At 45.7% G+C, this 22217-nt stretch overlaps 2 protein-coding genes across 4 annotated transcripts in view; one reads left to right on the top strand and one right to left on the bottom strand.

Annotated features, from left to right (window-relative positions):
- The window catches only part of TMEM116 (transmembrane protein 116), a 213144-nt gene extending 204994 nt beyond the window's left edge, over positions 1-8150 (top strand). For 2 of the 3 annotated variants that reach the window (XR_010135684.1, XR_010135685.1), the window contains exon 12: positions 7297-8149. The gene's annotated coding sequence lies outside the window, so the exon portion shown is untranslated. Of the gene's footprint in view, positions 1-7296 lie in introns of all 3 variants that reach the window. The other variant, XR_010135683.1, reaches the window with a different exon arrangement.
- A 5567-nt stretch (positions 8151-13717) lies between these two features.
- The window catches only part of ALDH2 (aldehyde dehydrogenase 2 family member), a 43002-nt gene continuing 34502 nt past the window's right edge, over positions 13718-22217 (bottom strand). Inside the window, 2 exon segments of the mRNA NM_001131275.1 lie at positions 13718-14151; positions 19745-19859. Of these exon segments, the coding sequence (NP_001124747.1) occupies positions 14119-14151; positions 19745-19859 (148 nt within the window). The 3' untranslated portion in view covers positions 13718-14118.

Here is a 22217-nt window from a genome sequence, read left to right as displayed (position 1 = left end):
TGGGCCACAATTCCAGAAGAGGGAGTCCGAGTACAATCCTTTTTACATCTCATGCAAGGGTCACAGGAGCCCTATGTGCAATTCCTTGCAAGATTAGAAGAGGCAGTGAAGCATCAAATTCCTCATACCGCTGCCACAGAAATGCTAATCTTAACTTTATCTTTTGAGAATGCAAACGCGGATTGTAAACGTGCACTGGCACCTGTGAGGTGTACAAAACTTGGGAAACTTTCTCAGAACTTGTCAGGATGTAGGAACTGAGCTTCACTGCTCTGCAATTTTAGCTCAAACAATGGCTAATTTAGTAGTTGACAAATCTAAAAGGAGCCAAGGGTCAAACCCTAAAGTGGGAAAATGTTATAATTGTGGAAAAACTGGACATTTTAAAAAGGAATGCTGCCTGATCTCAGGGCAGAAAGGACCTTCTAATGCGGTGTCCCCCACCCCACCTGGCTGAGCAGAAAAAACACCAGGACTCTGTCCTCACTGTAACAAAGGAAATCACTTGCCTATTCAACGCCGCTCAAAATTTCATCAAAACCGCACCCACCTGTCAGGAAACGAGAAGGGGGCCTGGACCCAGGCCCCTCAAACAATGAGGGTATTCCCAGTTCAGACCACAACCCCACTTCAGGGGTGGGTCCCAGGAGGAACATTGATTCCCTCACCCCAGGAACACCAGGAAGTGCAGGATTAGATCTTCCAGTCAGAGAAAGAATTACATTAGTTGGTGGAGACAAACCTATCAAAGTTCCCACTGGCATTTGGGGACCTTTACCAGCAGGATACATGGACTAATTTTAGGCAAATCTGCCTTAACTTGCAAGGCATTACTGTAGTCCCCAGGAGTAGTTGACTCTGATTATGAAGGAGAAATTCAAGTAGTTTTAATGTCACAAGATCTTTGGGTTTTTGAACCGGGAGAATATATTGCTCAATTATTGCTTATTCCCTGCAAATTACACCCTTCTCCATGAAAGGAGAAATGAGGAAATAAAGGGTTTGGGAGCAAAACTACATGAGAAATCTATGTTCACAACCTATAGCTTCTAATAGACCCACCTATGTAGTACAAAGTAAAGGAAAGAAATTGTATGGGCTTATGGACACAGGAGCTAATGTGTCAGTAATATCCAGTAAGGACTGGCCCCCAGCATGGCCTCTCAGACTAACTTCCACATCCCTAGCGGGAGTAGGAGCAGCTAAAAGTGTTCAACAGAGTGCTGAGATTTTACCTTGTCTTGGTCCGGATGGACAATCATGTACTTTCCAGCCTTATGTTGCAAATATAGCTATCAATTTATGGGGTCAAGACTTACTTACAGCATGGGATATGAGACTTACAAATGAAAACTTTGATAACCCAGGATTTAAAATGTTGAAGGACATGGGATATCAGAGTGGAAAAGGTTTAGGGAAATTCCTACAAGGAAACCCTAACCCGATATCTGTAACTGGAAAAACAGAAAAGGGCAAGGATGTCAGGATTTCTGATGGGGATCCTTGATATTTCTCCTCCACCCACTGCCTTACCATTAGAATGGCTTTGTGACAAACCTATGTGGGTGGATCAATGGCCCCTAACACAGGAGAAGCTAGATCAACTTCATCTGTTGGTAAAAGAACAATTGAATGCAGGACATATAGAGAAGTCAGCCCCTGGAATTCACCGGTATTTGTTATTCCAAAAAAGTCCAGAAGATGGTGACTACTCCATGATTTGAGAGTTATTAATGCACAAATTAAACTGATGGGTGCCTTACAGCAAGTTTACCTTCTCCAGCAGCCATTCCAAGAGACTGGCCTCTTGTAGTAATAGATCTTAAGGATTGTTTCTTTACTATACCATTAGGCGAGAAGGATAAGCCTCGATTTGCCTTCTCTGTGTCTTCTATTAATCATAGAGAACCTGTTTCTCACTATCAATGGAAAGTTTTACCTCAAGGCATGCTTAACAGTCCTACATTATGTCAGCATTTTGTGGGAAGAGCATTAAAGGAGCCTTGAAATATGTTTCCCACTGTGTATATCATTCATTTTATGGATGATATTCTTTTGGCCGCTCCTACAGATCAAATTTTACATCAGTTATTCAGAGAAACAAAACAGGCTTTAATTAAATGGAATCTCAAAATTGCTCCAGAGAAAGTGCAAACAACTTCTCCATACCAATACTTAGGAACTATTGTTACAGAGCGGAGTGTACTGTTGTGGGAAGTCAGGGACCCCAAACAGAGGGACCAGCTGAAGCCATGGCAGAAGAACATGGATTGTGAAGATTTTATGGACATTTATTAGTTCCCCAAATTAATACTTTTGTAATTTCTTATGCCTATCTTTACTGCAATCTCTAAACATATATTGTAAAGATTTCATGGACACTTATCACTTCCCCAATCAATACCCTTGTGCTTTTCTATGCCTGTCTTTACTTTAATCTCTTAATCCTGTCCTCTGAGGAGGATGTATGTCGCTTCAGGACCATGTGATAATTGCGTTAACTGCACAAATTACAGCACGTGTGTTTGAGCAATATGAAATGTGGGCACCCTGAAAAAAGAACAGGGTAACAGCAATTGTTCAGGGAACAAGAGAGATAACCTTAAACTCTGACCGCCGGTGAGCCGGGCAGAACAGAGCCACATTTCTCTTCTTTCAAAAGCAAATGGGAGAAATATCGCTGAATTCTTTTTCTCAGCATGGAACATCCCTGAGAAAGAGAATATGCACCTGGAGGCTTATAAACAGCTCCCCCAGGTGCACCTGTCTCTTATGGTTGAGGCTGCAGAGATGAAATAGACTGCAGTCTCCCATAGCACTCCCAGGCTTATTAGGAAGAGGAAATTCCTACCTAATAAATTTTGGTCAGACCGGTTGATCTCAAAACCCTGTCTCCTGATGAGATGTTATCAAAGACAATGGTGCCCGAACCTTCATTAGCAATTTTAATTTCGCCTCGGTCCTGTGGTCCTGTGGTCCTGTGATCTCGCCCTGCCTCCACTTGCCTTGTGATATTCTATTACCCTGTTAAGTACTTGATGTCTGTGACCCGCACCTATTCGCACACTCCCTCCCCTTTTGAAACTCCCTAATAAAAACTTGCTGCTTTTTGCGGCTTGTGGGGCATCACGGAACCTACCGACATGTGATGTCTGCCCCGGACACCCAGCTTTAAAATTTCTCTCTTTTGTACTCTGTCCCTTTATTTCTCAAGCTGGCCGATGCTTAGGAAAAACAGAAAAGAACCTACATGAATATCGGGGCAGGTTCCCCGATAGTGTACAGCCTCAGAAAGTAGTTCTCCCTAAAGGCAGGTTACAGACTTTAAATGATTTTCAATAATTATTAGGAGATATTAATTGGCTGTGATCAATGCTAGGTATTGCAACTTATCAACTTACACATCTTTATCAAACCCTGCAAGGAGATTCTTCCCTAAATTCCCCACAGCAATTGACCAAAGCGGCAGAAGTGGAGTTACAACTTTAGAGCAGATGCTACAGCAATGATATGCCTCATGGCTATAGCCACAGAAACCTTTGCTTTTGTTTGTTCTTCCTATCCCTCACTCTCCAACAGGACTTTTAGGCCAATGCTTAGGCAAATCTGTAACAGTAATAGAATGGCTCTTTCTACCTAATCAGTCAAAACTTTGCAAGTCTATCTTTCTTTAATTACACAAATTGTGACTATGGGCAGGCATAGGTCAAAGATGCTTATGGGATATGATCCAGATAAAATTATTGTTCCTTTAGACTCAGCAACAGTCCGCAGCTTGGGAAATGTCAACTTCCTGGCAAATCACTTTTGCAGACTTTGTGGGTGCCATAGACAACCACTATCCCTCAGACAAAGTTTTGCAGTTTTATAAAGTCCATTCTTTCATTCTTCCTGTGATTACTCATCACAAGCCTATTTCAGGTGGCCAGACTTATTTTACTGATGGCTCTTCTAAAGCTCATGCAGCTATTTATGGACCTAAACATACTCAAACAATAATGACCTCTGGGGTTTCAGCTCAGCGCTCAGAGTTAATTGCAGTCATTCAGGTTTTACAGCTCACAGCTGCAGATCCTATCGACATTGTCTGTGATTCACCTTATGTTGTAAATGTAGCCAGTTGCATAGAAACTGCTACAATTAAAAATACACTAGATCCAGAACTGCTTAATTTGTTTCTAAGACTTCAACAAACTATTGGCTCTCCTTCATCTCCTTTTCATATTTCTCATATTCACTCTCACACACAACTTCCTGGACCACTATCTCTAGGTAATGATAGAGCAGATAAACTGATTAGTTCTGTGTTTCAGCAAGCTCAAGCCTTTGCACCAAAGTACTTCTGCCCTACTCGCATGTTCCATTTCTCTCGCAGCCAAGCTAGGGCTGTAATACAAGCCTGTCCTACTTCCCAGCATGTCCCTGGAGCCACACCTGTAGAAGGTTGTAACCCATGAGGTTTGGCTCCAAATGAAATCTGGCAAATGGATGTTACACAGGTAGCAGCCTTTAGTAAACTTAGCTGTGTTCACTAACTATAGACACTTATTCTCATATGCTGCATGCTACATGCCAAACAGGTGAGACAGCTGGTCATGTATGGCAACATTGTCTGTCATCATTTGCTCATATGGGGATACCTAAACAATTAAAAACTGATAATGGACTGGCTTATACTAGTCATGCTTTTCAAAATTCTTACAGCTTTGAGCTATAACCCATAAAAAAGGAATTATTATAATCCTAGAGGACAAGGAATTATAGAGTGGGCACATCAAACATTACAATGCGTGTTGAAAAAACAGAAAGGGGCCGGGTGCGGTGGCTCACACCTGTAATCCCAGCACTTTGGGAGGCCGAGGTGGGCAGATCACAAGGTCAAGAGATCGAGACCATCTGGCCAACATGGTGAAACCCCGTCTCTACTAAAAATACAAAAATTAGCTGGGCGTGGTGACGCGCACCTATAGTCCCAGCTACTTGGGAGGCTGAGGCAGGAGAATCACTTGAACCTGGGAGGTGGAGGTTGCAGTGAGCCAAGATCATGCCATTGCACTCCAGCCTGGTGACAGAGCAAGACTCTGTCTCAAAAAAAAAAAAAAAGGAAAAACAGAAAGGAGGGATAGGAGACCAGTTCCCACCTCAAACAAAACTACACTTAGCCTTATTTACTTTAAATGTTTTGACTCCTGGTACAGATGGTAAGACTCCAGCAGAAAGACATTGGCAAGTGTTAGAGGAAAAGAGGAAAGTTTATCCGAAAGTGTTATTGAAATCCCCCGGAAAAAAGACAATGGAAAGGTCTGGTGGATTTACTGATGTGGGGATGAGGGTATGCTTGTGTTTTTATGGGAGATGGACAAGCCGTGTGGGTGCCCTCAAGGTGCATGTGACCATGGAACGGGAGACTAGAGGAACCCAGGTGGCCAACTATGGGCCTGGTCCCTCTGGTATGAGCCATGAGCCAGCTGAGCCTGAGTGCAAAGATGGAGAGAAGGCCGACCGGAGTCATGACGACATCAACCCCCATAACCTGGGGGCAACTCAAGAATACCACTCAGGAAGCTGAGAAACTACTGGAGCATGAGAGCCAGGCAAAAACCCCTGATTCCACGTTCTTGGCCATGTTAGCCATAATATCCTGTATGGTATGTTTTCCCTGTGCAGAGGCAAAAACATTTTTGGCATATGTTCCCAATCCCCCAGTAGTACAACCTATGCTTTGGAGTGACACTCCTCCTGAGATTTATCATGATCAGGGAGTGTGGGCTCCAGGACCCCTAACTCCCCCTGACATAGAACAGTTAGACTCTCAGAACAATGTCATTAATTATACCCCCCCACTAGAAGGACTCCCCTTGTGTATCACTACAAAGACATCGCTTAACTGTAGCTGTCTTATAATTCAAGCTCAAGAATGGTTGAGTCATTATGGAAAAGTCATGTGCCTATTAAGTCTTGGTTCTATTAATGTAACTGGTGTGCTAACTAACCATTCCCGGCCCAGTCACCCTAATTGTGCTGACTATATGGAATGGATTCCCTTCGATAGTTACTACCCTGCTCCATGGACCCAATGTCTTGGCCCACTGGCTAGAAAACAATCTATGTTAACTGGAGACACTGTGGATTGGGGACCTAAAGGTCAACTATGGGGAAAACATGAAAATCAGAAATCATGGCACAAACTTTGCTGGCATTGGTGGCAAGCTTTTAATACTTCTTCTTTATACCACACCGGGATCCAATTCCAGTCTGCCACCCAGATTGCTTGGCATGGAGCAGGCTTTAGCCCATCTCTTCCTCAGTGGCATTATCTAGGGAGGAAAGGACCAATCCAAGAGATGTTATGGAAGGCAGCACTCCCATTTATGAATGGCAGGATACTATTCAGTGATAGCAATAGTAAGCAACACAGTCTTAATGTTACATTTGTAAAGAATATCACCACTCAATTTATGGTTTGTGTTTTTAATCCTTACGTCTTTTTGGCAGCTTAGAAGGACCAGCTCCAGGTAAACAATACCCAGTTGACCTGTAAATCTTGCCAGTTATGTCACTGCATTAATCATAGCACATTGCAAACACATAATGTCTCTACTTCGATAATTTTGGGTCGCATCCCTGGGCTATGGATTCCTGTTAATCTGTTCCAGGCTTGGGCTACCACCCCTGCTTTGCACTTCATGAAACAGCTTCTAACTCAACTTACTCATTGTGCCCATAGGGCCTTAGGCATGATAATTTTTGTTGTTGTTTCCTTGGTCACATTAATAACTTCTGTTGTGATGTCCTCTGTAGCTTTGCATAGTTCCATTCAAACAACTCAGTACATGGAAAACTGGATGCATATAGCCAACCAAGCGTGGCTACTTCAGAATAAAATTAACACTGAGTTACAAACTGAAGTGGCAATGTTGAAATCCAAGGTTCTATGGTTAGGAGAACAAGTACAAAGCTTGCAACTGCAACAGCAATTGCACCATCATTTTAATCACATGCATATTTGTGTAACCAACTTAGAATATAACCAAAGTGAGTATCCATGGGACCTTGTGAAATCCCATTTGCAGGGAGCTTGCACATCCAACATCACCTTTGATACTGGTGAATTACAAAACAAAATTCTTGATTTAAATAAACCAACTCAAGAGTTTCAGCCTTCTTTAGAAGACTGGACCAAATTCCAACAAGGCCTGGAGAGCCTCAACCCTTGGACCTGTCTAAAGCACCACATTAACATCTTATATGTAGTCCTTGGAATAATGTTGTTTTGTCTCTGTCTTCTGTTCATAGTCTGTAAAATTGGATGGACTGCCAATCAGAAAATGAGAGCTGCCCAGCCTGGCCTTACATTCTTTCAATTAATTCATAAACAGAAAGGCGGAAATGTAGAGAGCTGAATGCCCATGGGTTGTGACCAACTCAGCATTCCACTGAGGCTATATGATCAAACAGCAAACTGTTTATCATAAATGCAGAATGTGGGCAAACTCACTTTTGCTTCAGCCACCAGAAGGTTTGCTGAGGGCAATCACTCCCTGGCGCCATGCTCTTTGAGGTTATCTACTGAGACATCTAGAGCCTACTGTTCAAAGAATGCAATCTCGCGAGCCTGCTGTGAATCAAGCTGCTGACCGACAACCACCCCCGCTTCTCCTTATCTCCTTTACCCAATAAATACAAAGGGCGCTAAAGCTCAGGGCCCTTGTTCACTAGAAGCAAGGAGCCCCTTGACCCCTTCTTCCAAATATACTCTTTGGTCTTTATCTTGATTCCTGTGTTTGTCCCCCTTTGTTCAGTCCAACAGGGATTAGGTCCGCGTCACCTTTTAAACAACCAGCTCTTGCGTGAACTCATTACCATGGGGGAGGACACCAAGCCATTCATGAGGGATCCACCCCCATGATCCTAACACCTCACACCTCGCCCCACCTCCAACACTGAAGATTACATTTTAACATGAGATTTTGAGGGGATAAATATCCAAACTACCAGGTGACTTCAAATGTTCAGGTGCATGACATTTTGATATAGCTTTAAAAATAAGCTATTAGGGCTGTGCCCAGTGTCTCATGCCTGTAATCCTAGCACTTGAGAGGCCGAGCCAGCAGGATCACTTGAGGCCAGGAGTTCGAGACCAGCCTGAGCAACATAGCAAGACTCCATCTCTCTCTCTCTCTCTCAAAAAAAGAAAAAGAAAAAAAAAAAATATATATATATATGCATGGTAGTGCATGCCTATAATCCCAGCTACTCAGGAGGCTGAGGTGGGAGGATTGCTTGAGCCCAGAAGTTCAAGACCAGCCTAAACAACACAGTGAGACCCCATCTTTACAAAAAACAAGCCATTAGGCTCTCAGGTTATTATTTTTATTATTGCCAGGTATCCTCACCCTTTCTCCTGGCATGGAAGATACAGTAGGAGTCATAGATGGCTGTAGGTCAGGTGGTGTCTCATAAGTAAGCCACATATCGCCAGGCATCGCATCTATGCTCTCACTCTAATATATGTATATTGTAAACCCCTTCTATGTGCCAAGGCAGGAGGATCACTTCCAGCCAGGAGCTGAAGACCAGCCTGAGCTACATAGTGAAACCCTGACTCTCCAAAAATAATTAGCTGAGTGTGGTGGCACGTGCTTGTAGTACCAGCTATTTGGGAGGCTGAGGCAGAAGAATCACCTGAGCCTAGGAGGTAGAGGCTGCAGTGAGCTATGATCGCACCACTGCACTCTAGCCTGGACGACGGAGTAAGACCCTCTCACTAAAAAATATAAAAAATGAAAATATTGTTAAAAAGCTCTTGAGAAGGCTCCAAGTACAGTTCCTGGCATGCAGTGGGTGCACAGTTAATACTTCTTGGGGCCACAGGATTGGGCATCAGAGTTACATTTCACTGAAACTTTCTATACCATCTGCATCTATTTCCTTTTGAAAAATGTAAATAAAATCAATACAAATGAAGAAATGTCAGCTCTGTTTTATCCTTCACAGAATAAGCCAAATGAGAGTTGGAAGTGACTGCAGAGATTGTGAGGAAATGGAAGCTCAGAGGTTGTGTGGTTTGCCCAAGTTCCCCTGACCAGCTCTGGGACCCTGTTTTTTTCAGTTGAGGTGAAATTCACATAACATAGAATTTACTTTTTTTTTTTTTTTTTTTTGAGACAGAGTCTCTCTGTGTCATCCAGGCTGGAGTGCAGTGGCACAATCTTGGCTAACTGCAACCTCTGCCTCCCAGGTTCAAGCGATTCTCCTGTCTCAGCCTCCCAAGTAGCTGGACATGTGCTACCAAGCCCAGCTAATTTTTTGTATTTTTAGTAGAGATGGGTTTTCATCATGTTGGCCAGGCTGATCTCGAACTCCTGGCCTCAGGTCAGGTAATCCACCCGCCTCAGCATCCCAGAATTCTGAGATTACAGGCATGAGCCACGGCACCACCTGGCCACTTTTTTTTTTTTTTTTTTTTGAGACAGTCTCACTCTGTCACCCAGGCTGGAGTGCAGTGGTGCAATCTTAGCTCACTGCAACCTCTGCCTCCCGGGTTCAAGCAATTCTCCTGCCTCAGCCTCCCAAGTAGCTGGGATTACAGGTGCCAGCCACCATGCCCGGCTAATTTTTGTATTTTGGATAGAGATGGGGTTTCACCATGTTGGCCAGGCTAGTCTCGAACTCTTGACCTCATGTGATCCGCCCACCTCGGCCTCCCAAAGTGCTGGGATTATGGGCGTGAGCCACTGCTCTTGGCCTGAATTTGTTGTTTTTAAGTGAGCAATTTGGCTGCATTTAGTAAATTCACAATATTGTACAACCACCACCTGTATCTGGTTCCAAAACATTTTCATCACCCCAAAAGGGCACCCCACCATTAGCAGTCACTCCCCCTTGGTCCCTTCCCAGGGCCCCCAGCAATCGACCTTCTCTATATATAGATTTGCCTGTTCTGGATATTTCCTATAAGTGAAATCATACAGTCCTTCTCCTTTTGTGTCTGGCTTCTTTCACTCAGCATCATGTTTTCAAGGTTCATCCACATCGCAACATGCATCAGCACTTCCTTCCTTTTTATGGCTAAATAATATTCCACTGCATGGATATGTCACATTTTGTCTGTCCATTCATCTGTTGACGGATATTTGGGTTGATTCCATCTTTGAGCTGTTGTGAATAGTGCTGCTGTGAACGTTCGTGTACAAGTTTTTGATGGGAGTCCTTGTTTTCAATTCTTTCCACTCTGTGATCCTGGTCTTTGATTCCCTCATTACACTGCCTGCCAAATGTACAGCCAAATTGTATGCAACACCGTTGGAAGGACACCGGTGGGAGGGACTGTCCTGTTAATTCTTGGAGAAAGGGCGTCGTAGTTCAATGTATGTCCCACAAGGTGGCGCCCTTAGGAAGCTTCTCCAGGCTGAAGGAAAAGCTCTCTGTGCCCTCTGTGCAGCCACAAGTGGAGGCTCTACCCAGAAGCAGCGGCTTTACACCTAATACTTCTGTGACTGACCCACATCCGAATACCCAGAGAGATTAGGTGGTTCATCACCTGAGAGCTTTGTTTTTACTTCAGACAGCTGCTTAAGGTTCTAATGGGTTCCTGTCACTAAAAGTGCAAGGAGATTAATGTGTCTAGGATGTCAAAATCAACATGATAGACATTTCTTCATAGCTAATATTTCCTTTCTTATCTGTTGGTTAAAAGAGCCGATTCTCTCACAGTTACAGTGAGTACAGCAGGAAAGAAATATTACATTTCTCTACTTTTTCCAATTCACCCCTACCAAGGTTCTTTGCAGTATTCTTTTCTTGTTTTTTGTGTTTTTTTCAGAGATGGGGTCTCACTCTGGGCTGGAGTGAAGTGGCGCAATCACAGCTCACTGCAGCCTTGACCTCCTGGGCTCAAGTGATCCTCCCACCTCAGCCTCCAGAGTAGCTGGGACCATAAGCACACATCACCACCCTCGGCTAATTTTTGTATTTTTTTGTAGAGATGGGGTTTCACCATATTGGCCAGGCTGATCTTGAACTCGTGGGCTGAAGCAAATCACCCACCTCAGCTTCCCAAAGTGCTGGGATTACAGGCATGAGCCACAGTGCCTGGCCTAAAATATTCTTAAATGATGCACTCTCCATACATAGAAAATCTTCCTAGAAGTAATATCATTCTATATAATGAGATGAGGGTTAAGCTGTTGATAAAGTTAGACATAAGTAGGGCATCACTCTAAATCCCAAGTAAAGAGGAGTTTGCTGTAGTTTGGGGAGTATATTGAAAACACATTGTTGGCTGTGGGCAGCAAGCCATCCAGGTGCCGAGGCAAGAGACCGAGGGCACGAGCTGTTCCAGTATAATAAAATATATAAAACAACAAGAGTTATACTAGATCTAGATCATAGACATGATTATATATGAATATCATTAATCATTAGTTATCCGGAGGCCTAACCGTCTCCCTGTGATGCTGTGCTTCAGTGGTCACGCTCCTCGTCTGCCTCCATGTTCCATCCTGCACACCTGGCTCTGCCTTTTAGATAACAGTAGCAAAATTAGTGAAAGTACTAAAAGTCTCTGATATGCAGAAATAATGGCGTAAGCTGTCTCTCTCTCTCCCTCTCTCTGCCTTGGCTGCCAGGCAGGGAAGGGCCCCCTGTCCAGTGGACACGTGACCCACGTGACCTTACCTGTCATTAGAGATGACTCACACTCTTTACCCTGCCCCTTTTGCTTTGTATCCAATAAATAACAGTGCAGCCAGACATTCGTGGCCTCTACTGGTTTCCGCCTCTCGGTGGTAGTGGTCCCCCGGGCCCAGCTGGGCCCAGCTGTCTTTTCTTTTACCTCTTTGTCTTGTGTGTCTTTATTTCTACAATCTCTTGTCTCCACACACGGGGAGAAAAACCCACTGACCCTGTGGGGCTGGTCCCCACAGTTGGCCGGGCACGGTGGCTCACACTTGTAATCCCAGTACTCTGGGAGGCAGAGGTGGGTGGATTACCTGAGGTCAGGCCTTCAACACCAGCCTGGCCAACATGGCAAAACCCCATCTCTACTAAAAATACAAAAATTAGCCAGGCATGGTGGCGCACACCTGTAATCCCAGCTACTCAGGAGGCTGAGGCAGGAGAATTGCTCCAACCCAGGAAGCAGAGGTTGCAGTGAGCCAAGATCACGTCACTGCACTCCAGCCTGGGCGACAGACCGAGACTCAGTCTCAAAGAAAAAAAGAAAATACATTGTCAAGACTGTCAAATCACAGAGTGGTGTTTCACATGATGGTAGAGACTGCTGATTGCCCTCTTGAACCCAGCTTCCATTTCTTCTTTTTCTTATTTATTTATATTTTGAGACGGAGTTTTGCTCTTGCTGCCCAGGCTGGAGTACAATGGAGCAATCTTGGCTCACTGCAACCTCTGCCTCCCAGGTTCAAGCGATTCTCCTGCCTCAGCCTCCTGAGTAGCTGGGATTACAGGCATGAGCCACCATGCCCGGCTAGTTTTTTTTTTTTTTTTTTTTTTTTGTATTTTTCAGTAGAGATGGGGTTTCTCCCTGTTGGTCAGGCTGGTCTCAAACTCCCAACCTCAGGTGACCCGCCCGCCTTGGCCTCCCAAAGTGCTGGAATTATAGGCGTGAGCCACTGTGCCTGGCCTTTGCCAGGTATCTTGACTAGAGGAAGATAGTGTTCTGGGTGGGAGACTCAAGAGGTCTGGTTACTGAAGATACAGATCTCACTTAAAGTGAGTAAATTGACATCTGGTTTCCAAATCAATCTATTATGAAATTGGCCAATGTCACTTTTATTTGGCCTGATCAAATTTTTACTGAGAACTGAACTGGGCACAGTGGCTCACACCTATAATCCCAGCACCTTAGGAGGCTGAGGCGGGAGGATCACTTGAGTCCAGGAGTTTGAAAACAGCCTGGGCAACATAACAAAACCCCATCTCCACAAAAAATACAAACATTAGCCTAGGAAGCTGAAGCAGGAGGATCATTTGAGCCCAGGAAGTCGAGGCAGCAGTGAGCTATGATCGTGCCACTGCACTCCAGCCTGGATGACAGAGCAAGACCCTGTCTCAAAAAAAAAAAAAAAAAAATTTGAGAACATTGGACATTCAGTATCTCTCCCCTCTCTTGGGCATCATGTTTAGGTTCTGTCTCTAGAGCACATCTCAGAGCCTGCTACAGGTAAACAGGCCAGAAGTTAAATGCATGAAACAAATTAAATGCATGAAACATTCAAGCACATTCTTATTGGTGTAATTAAAATAAAAAAGTAAATGCATGAAACAGAAGCTGTTTACTCACAGCAGAGGAGGGGCAGAAATCATATCCAGTGTGCCATATCATTACTGCCTGCCAGCATTTCCTTAGGCTATTTTATTTACTTTTTTTGAGATGGAGTCTCGCTCTGACTCCCAGGCTGGAGTGCAGTGGCGTGATTTCCACTCACTGCAACCTCCACCTCCCAGGTTCAACCAATTTTCCTGCCTCAGCCTCCCAAGTAGCTGGGATTACAGGTGCCAGCCACCATGACTGCCTAATTTGTGTATTTTTAGTGAGAGACAGGGTTTCACTGCGTTGGCCAGGCTGGTCTCAAACTCCTGACCTCGAGTGATCCACCCGCCTCAGCTTCCCAAAGTGCTGGGATTACAGGCGTGAGCCACCATGCCCGCCTTCCTTTGGTTATTGAGATGGACAAAGAGTTACCCAGTAAGTTAAGAGCAGCTTGTTTTTAATGAATCTTAGCCCAGAATACAAAGCAGGGTATAGCAGTTGCCTTGATGGTGATATAATTGTAAACAATGGCTTTTTCTTCCCCTATAAACTCGAGTTACAGGAAGCGTTTCAGAGAGAGGATAAGACATTTGAATCTATTTTTTAAAAATCAGCCTGAAAGCTAGCAGTATTGTTGTCGTTTAAAAGGTTCCTCATATACTCTTACCCTCAGCCAAACCACCATGTTTATCAATTCAAATTCTAGAACTTTCTTGACCCAAGAGATTTTGTAGGAAGGATTTCTCTTTTCAGATATTCAGCACGCAAGGATCATTTTTCTTGGTTTTGTTGCTGATCTTGCTGAACTTTCCATCAATGGCTGAGGGAGGAAGCTTGCATGATTCTTATGAGTTCTTCTGAGGCACTTTGACTGTGACCTGTAAGGGGGACAGAGAAGCCATTAGATCTTCCTGCTTCCCTGTGATCTGTAGGTGCCCTCAGCTAGGAGCTGACTAAGTGTGAGCAGAAAGGGCTTTTCTTTTTTTCTTTTTTTTTTCCCCAGACTGGAGTACAGGGGTGCAATTACAGCTCACTACCGCCTTGACCTCCTGGCTCAAGCGATCCTCCCACCTCAGCCTCCCAAGTAGCTGGAACTACAGGCGTGCACCATAACATCCAGCTAACTTTTTGTATTTTTAATAGAGATGGGGTCTCACTATGTTGCCCAGGCTTGTCTTGAACTCCTGGGCTCAAGCGTTCCGCCTGTCTGGGCCTCCCAAAGTGCTGAGATTACAGGCGTGAGCCACCGCACGTGGCCTGTAACTATGATTTTGATGAACAGTTATAGGCCAATGATGTCAGAATTTCTATTTCAAATCTGGGTCTTGCCCCTGGAGCTCCAAGCCCATCTCCCTAGATGTGTTCTCCACATCACCTCTTGGGTTTGGACAGGTACCCCAAACACAACCCTAAAGAGAACCACAGTACTTCATTCAGTGTTCCCTATCACAGGACTGGCGTCACCACTCAACCCCTCCTTGGAAACCTGGGTGCCACCTTTGATTCCTAGTTTTGCTTTTCCTCTCTATATCCAGAGTCGCCAATCCTACTCCTGGCTTCCTGTCACATATACCCTCTTTTTTCCACCTGCACTGCACCACTCCAATCCAAACCACCATCCTTCTCCTTGGAGCAGTCTCCTGACAGCTCCCTCATCCCTCCTCATACCAGATGGTCCATTCTCCCTACGGCAAGCAGAGTGAGGTTTCTTAAATTTTTTTTTTTTTGAGACGGAGTCTTACTCTGTTGCCCAGGCTGGAGTGCAGTGGCGCAATCTCGGCTCACTGCAACCTCCGCCTCCCAGGTTCAAGCAATTCTCCTGTCTCAGCCTCCCGAGTAGGTGGGACTACAGGCACCTGCAACCAAGCCTGGCTAATTTTTGTGTTTTTAGTAGAGACGGGATTTCACCTTGTTGGTCAGGCTGGTCTCGAACTTCTGACCTCAGGTGATTCACCTGCCTCAGTGTCCCAAAGTGCTGGGATTACAGGCGTGAGCCGCCGTGCCTGGCTGCCTTCTTAAATTTTTAAACAACTTTCTTGAGATATGATTTATGCACAATCAAGTGTAATTGCTTTTAGAATATTTTAAGTTGTGCAATCATCACCATACTCCAATTTTAGAACATCTGCATCATCTCCAAAAGCAATCTTGCACCCACGAACAGCCACTCCCCATTCCCCATGCCCTAGATGACCAGTAATAAGTTTCTGTCTCTATAGATTAAGCAGAGCAATCTTTTAAAAATACAAATTGAGCAGGCCAGGCACAGTGGTTCACACCTGTAATCTCAGAACTTTGGGAGGCCAAGGCGGGTAGATTACTTAAGGCCAGGAGTTTGAGATCAGCCTGGCCAACATGGTGAAACCTCATCTCTACAAATACAAAAAATTAGCCAGGTGTGGTGGCAGGTGCCTGTAATCCCAGCTAGTCAAGTGGCTGAGGCATGAGAATCGCTTGAGCCTGGGAGGCGGAGATTGCATGAGCCAAGATCACACCACTGCACTCCAGCCTGGGCAACAGAGCGAGACTCTGTCTCAGAAAAAAAAAAAAAAAAAAAAAATTGAGCCACCTAATTCTTCTACTATTTAAAATGCTCCCATAGCTGAGATCAAACTCCATTATCAAAGACATCAAACCCCACATCATGGCTGACAAGGGCCCGTGCATTCTGGCCTTGCTCTCTCCCCACTAACCACTACATCTTCCACCACCAGCAACCTTCCTGCAGTTCCTGGAAGAGGCATATTTCTCGCCATCACAGCTTTTCCAGAAGCTATGCTCTTTGTTTAGAATGTTCTTCTCTTCCTCCCCTCACCATCTCTACTTCCACTCATCCTTCAGGTATATCAGCTTAGATACCACCCTGTCATGTGGCCATCCTGGACATCGCCTCCTTAACGCTAGTCATGTGCCAAGATTTAAGACTCGCCAACTGAAGTTGGACCTTGTATCCAATGTCATAACTCAAAGCCCAGCACAGGCTGTCCACCCACATGGCCACCGCCTGCTGCTGTGGACTCTGCTCAGGCAGTGGATCAAGTGTACCCGCTGGGAAGTGAGTGGGGTATATAGGAAACAAGACTGGCTGTGAGCTGGTCTTTGTCATAGCTTTATGGTGGGGATACAGAGGCTCATTCTACTGTTTTTTTTTTTTTTTTGAGACAGAGTCTTCCTCTGTCGCCCAGGCTGGAGTGCAATGGCACCATCTCGGCTCACTGCAAGCTCCGCCTCCCGGGTTCCCACCATTCTCCTGCCTCAGCCTCCCCCAAGTAGCTGGGATTACAGGCGCCTGCCACCACGCCTGGCTAATTTTTTGTATTGTTAGTAGAGACGGGGTTTCACCGCAGCCAGGATGGTCTCGATCTTCTGACCTTGTGATCCGCCCGCCTCGGCCTCCCAAAGTGCTGGGATTACAGGCGTGAACCACCATGCCCGGTCTGTTTGTTTGTTTTTTGAGACAGAGTCTTGCTCTGTTGCCCAGGCTGGAGTACAGTGGTGCGATCTCAGCTCTCTGCAACCTCCGCCTCCTGGGTTCAGACAACTTTTGTCTCAGCCTCCCAAGTAGCTGGGACCACAGACACATGCCACCAGCCTGGCCAATTTTTGCATTTTTAGTAGAGATGGGGTTTCACCACGTTGACCAGGCTGGTCTCGAACTCCTGACCTCAAGTGATCCGCCCATCTCGGCCTCCCAAAATGCTGGGATTACAGGTATGAGCCACCATGCCTGGCCTCATTCTACCATTATACCTATTCTTTGCATAGATTGGAAAGTTTCCACACTAAACAAGCAAACACGTTTAGCTGATTCCAATGAGCTATTCAGGAACACAGGTTGTGTCCTCGGCCTCTCCAGTCTCAGGCTTGGCACTGTAGCCCTGAATGAGTCCCATTGCCTTTTCTCACCTGCTCCACAGCTGGCAGGCTTGCCCTGAGCCTCCTCTTTTCCAATCCTGGAAAGGCTAGCTCAATCCATTTGCCTCTTCCTTAAACATCACTTGTGTTTATGTCTTCTGGTTAAACTATAATTAGAATTCACAGTAAATCATTTTCACTTCAGTGTATATTTCCCTGTTTTTTTTTTTTTTTTTTTTTTTTTTTTTTTTGGTGAGACGGAGTCTCGCTCTGTCGCCCAGGCTGGAGTGCAGCAGTGTGATCTTGGCTCACCGCAAGCTCCACCCCCTGGGTTCACGCCATTCTCCCGCTTCAGCCTCCTGAGTATCTGGGACTACAGCACCCGCCACCACACCTGGCTAATTTTGTTTTTGTATTTTTAGTAGAGACGAGGTTTCACCATGTTAGCCAGGATGGTCTCGATCTCCTGACCTCGTGATCCGCCCACCTCAGCCTCCCAAAGTGCTGGGATTACAGGTGTGAGCCACTGCACCCAGCCTGTTTTGTTTCTTTTTTGAGTCTGGCTCTGTCGCCAGGCTGGAGTGCAGTGGCGCAATCTTGGCTCACTGCAACCTCCGCCTCCTGGGTTCAAGCAATTCTCCTGCCTCAGCCTCCCAAGTAGCTGGGACTACAGGCACGCGCCACCATGCCCAGCTAATTTTTGTATTTTTAGTAGAGACAGAGTTTCACCATGTTGGCCAGGATGGTCTCAATCTCTTGACCTTGTGATCCACCTGCCTCAGCCTCCAAAAGTGCTGGGATTATACGCGTGAGCCACCGCGCCCGGCCATTTTGTTTTTAATAAGATGGTATCTTGCTACATTGCCAAATTAATCTCTTATGAAATTGGCGAACATGACTCTTTAATTTGGCCTGTCCAAGATTTTCAACTTACAAAACTGAGAGCCAGGCTGGGTGTGGTAGCTCATGCCTATAATCCCAGCACTTTGGGACCAAGGCAGGAGAATCACTTGAGCCCAGGAGATTGAGACCAGCCTGGGTAACATAGTGAGACCCCATCTCTACAAGAAATACCAAAATTAGTTGGGAATGTTGATGTGCACCTGTAGTCCCAGCTACTTGGGAGACTGAGATACGAGGATCACTTCAGCCCAGGAGGTGGAGGCTGCAGTGAGCTGCGATGGCACCAGTGCACTCCAGCCTGGTGATTCCAATCCTGGAAAGGCCTGCTCAACCCATTTTCCAGGCTAGCTTCAAACTTGTGGCTCAAGCGATCTTCCCAACTTGGCCTCCCAAGTAGCTGGGACTACAGGCATGCAACACCACGCTCCACTTTTTCCTGTCTTTTTTTATATTTATAAGTAAATGTATCTGAGTATCTACCTATGTACATAAATTCCAAAAATTGGGCTTATACTGACGATATATTAGTTTGTATACTGCTTTTACTTTAAAGGCTAAGCATTTTCCATATCAAATATTCTACAAAAACATTTGTAACAGATACCTGTTACTTGATTGGGGTATTCCATAATTTATTGGGCATTAAGGTTACATCTGATTCTCCCCTCTTAGAGATAAAGCAGTGATGAACATTTATGGAAGGAACGCTTTCTATGTATTTCTGATGGGTCCTTCAGGCCATATTCCAATCATTGAAGTTGCAAATCAAAGGAGATGCATATGGTTTTGGGCCTTGATATCTCATGCCTAATAGCTTATGTTTGTATTATTTATTTTTAAATATTTTTATTACTGTGGGAATTGCTCCATTCCAACCTAATAGCTAATTATTATTATTTTTTTTTTTTTTGAGACGGAGTCTTGCTGTGTTGCCCAGGCTGGAGTGCAATGGCACAATCTCGGCTCACTGCAACCTCCGCCTCCCGGGTTCAAGCGATTCTCCTGCCTCAGCCTCCGGAGTAGCCGGCATTACAGGTGCACACAACCACACCTGGCTAATTTTTTATTTTTAGTAGAGACAAGGTTTCACCATGTTGGTCAGGCTGGTCTCAAACTCCTGACCTCGTTCGTGATCCACCCACCTCGGCCTCCCAAAGTGCTGGGATTACAGGTGTGAGCCACCGCGCCTGGCCAGCTGATTCTTACTAGAAGCTTTTCCTCTCGGCTCCGCCCCCTGAGGTCTCTCCCTCTTCTCAGGCTCTACAGGCCTTGGCATATAACGAAGCCCAGCAAATGACCTCATAGGCCTGGTGGGGGCACCTCCCTCAGTATTTCTCACAGGACAGAGCAGAGGCTGGGTTTTTACCCTCTCTTGTCACTTCTAAGGCTTAAAATGGGAAATTAGTAGGAAACACTGATGGCCTCAAGCATGAGGGAGAGGCCAAAAGGTGGCCCGCCCAGCAGACCCTAAATCCCTGGCAGGCCCTGAGCCCCCAGCAGGCCCTGAATCCCCAGCAGGTCCTGAACTTCCAGCAGGCCCCGAGTCCCCGGCAGGTCCTGAACCTCTGGCAGACCCCGAGCCCCCAACAGACCCTGATCCCCCAGCAGGCTCTGAGCCACCAGCAGACCCTGAACCCCCAACAGGCCCTGAGCCCCCAGCAGGCTCCGAGCCAGCAGCAGACCCTGAACCCCCAACAGGCCCCCCCCACTCACAGTTTTCACTTCAGTGTATGCCTGCAGGCCGTACTCGCCCAGCTCCCGGCCACTCCCCGACATCTTGTAGCCACCAAAGGGTGACTGGGCTCCAAATACATCATAGCAGTTGACCCTGTAATTTGAAATGAGATTGCAGAAATCACTCTTGGGGGTTATGGGTTACACTCCCAGGACTGCCTGTATTGCCCCAAAGTCTTTATTTTATTTTTAACTTAAAAAAAAAATTTTTTTTTTGAGATGGAATCTTTCCATCTTTTTTTTTTTTTTGGCGTGATCTCGGCTTGTTGCAACCTCCACATCCGGGGTTCAAGAGATTCTCCTGCCTCAGCTTCCTGAGTAGCTGGACTACAGGCAAGCGCAACCACGCCTGGCAATAATTTTTTTTTTAAGAGACGGGGTCTGACTATGTTACCCAGGCTGGTCTCCAACTCCTGGTCTCCAGTGATCCTCCTACCTCAGCCTCCCAAGTAGCTAAGACAACAGGTATGTGCCACCATGCCTGGCTAATTTTTTTATCTTTTATTTTTTGTAGAGATGAGGTCTCAGTATGTTGCCCAGGCTGGGCTCGAACTCCTGGCCTCAAGTAATTCTCCTGCCTCAGGCTCCCAAAGCACTGGGATTACTGGTGTGAGCCACTGCACCTGGATGGCTTTCTTTTCTTTTCTTTCATTTTTTTTGGCAATTTAAAAAAATATTAAATTGATTTGAATTTGAAATTCACCATTTATTTATTTATTTTTATTTATTATTATTTTTTTTTGAGATTATTTTTTGAGATGGAGTTTTGTTCTGTCACCCAGGCTGGAGTACAGTGGTGTGATCTCAGCTCACTGCAACCTCCGCCTCTCGGTTCAAGCGAATCTCCTGCTTTGGCCTCCCGAGTAGCTGGGATTACAAGTGTGTGCCACCATGCCCAGCTAATTTTTCTATTTTTAGTAGAGACAGGGTTTCACCATGTTGGTCAGGCTGGTCTCAAACTCTTGACTTTGTGATATGCCTGCCTTGGCCTCCCAAAATGCTGGGATTATAGGTGTGAGCCACCACGCTCGGCCTATTTTTTCTTTTCATTTCTTTTTTTTTTTTTGAGACAGAGTCTTGCTCTGTCGCCCAGGCGGGAGTGCAGTGGCACAATCTCGGCTCACTGCAAGCTCCGCCTCCCACATTCACGCCATTCTCCTGCCTCAGCCTCCCGAGTAGCTGGGACTACAGGTGCCTGCCACCACACCCGGCTAATTTTTTGTATTTTTAGTAGAGACGGGGTTTCACCATGTTAGCCAGGATGGTCTTGATCTCCTGACCTCGTGATCCGCCTGCCTCGGCCTCCCAATGTGCTGGGATTACAGGCATGAACCACAGCGCCCCACCCTTTTTCTTTTGTTTTTTTGAGACAGAGTCTCACTCTGTTGCCAGGCTGGAGTGCAGTGGTGCAATCTCGGCTCACTGCAACTTCTGCCTCTAAGGTTCAAGTGATTCTCCTGCCTCAGCCTCCTGAGTAGCTGGGATTACAGGTGCCTACCACCACGCCCAGCTAATTTTTTTAAATTTTTTTTGAGACAGAGTCTTTCTCTGTCACCCAGGCTGGAGTGCACTGGTGTGATCTCAACTCACTGCAACTTCTGCCTCTAAGGTTCAAGTGATTCTCCTGCCTCAGCCTCCCAAGTAGCTGGGATTACAGGCGCATGCCACCACGCCCGGCTAATTTGTGTATTTTTAGTAGAAACGGGGTTTCACCGTGTTGGTCAGGCTGGTCTTGAACTCCTGACATCGTGTTCCACCTACTTCGGCCTCTCAAAGTGCTAGGATTACAGGTGTGAGCCACCACGCCCAGGCCTAATTTTTGTATTTTTAGTAGAGATGGGGTTTCACCATGATGGCCAAGATGGTCTTGATCTCCTGACCTCGTGATCCGTCCACCTTGGCCTCCCAAAGTGCTGGGATTACAGGGGTGAGCCACTGCACCCAGCCTAAAATTCACCATTTTAAAGTGTACAATCACTGGTTGACAGCATATTCACAGTGTTGTGTGACCATCACCACTGTCTAATTGCAGAACATTTCTATCACACTGAAAGAAGCCCTGTGCCCAGGAGGCAGGCACTCTCCATTCCTCCCTCCCCCAGCCCCTGGCAACCACTAACGTACTTTCTGTCTCTATGGATTTGCCTATTCTAGATATTTATAATACTGTAAATGGAATCACACAGTATGTGGCCTTTTGTGCCTGGGTTCTTTTTTTTTTTTTTTTTTTTGGAGTCTCACTCTGTCGCTCAGGCTGGAGTACAGTGGCATGATCTCCACTCACTGCAATCTCCGCCTCCCAGGTTCAAGCGATTCTCCTGCCTCAGCCTCCCGAGTAGCTGGGACTACAGGCACCTGCCACCACAGCCAGCTAAGTTTTGTATTTTTAGTAGAGATAAGGTTTCACCATGTTGGCCAGGCTGGTCTCAAACTCCTGACCTCAAGTGACCTA

Source organism: Pongo abelii, chromosome 10 (assembly GCF_028885655.2).
Source record: "Pongo abelii isolate AG06213 chromosome 10, NHGRI_mPonAbe1-v2.0_pri, whole genome shotgun sequence".
NCBI lineage: Eukaryota > Metazoa > Chordata > Mammalia > Primates > Hominidae > Pongo > Pongo abelii.
The sequence above is the reverse complement of the archived record's forward strand: the minus strand, read 5'-3'. Positions and strand labels throughout refer to the sequence as shown.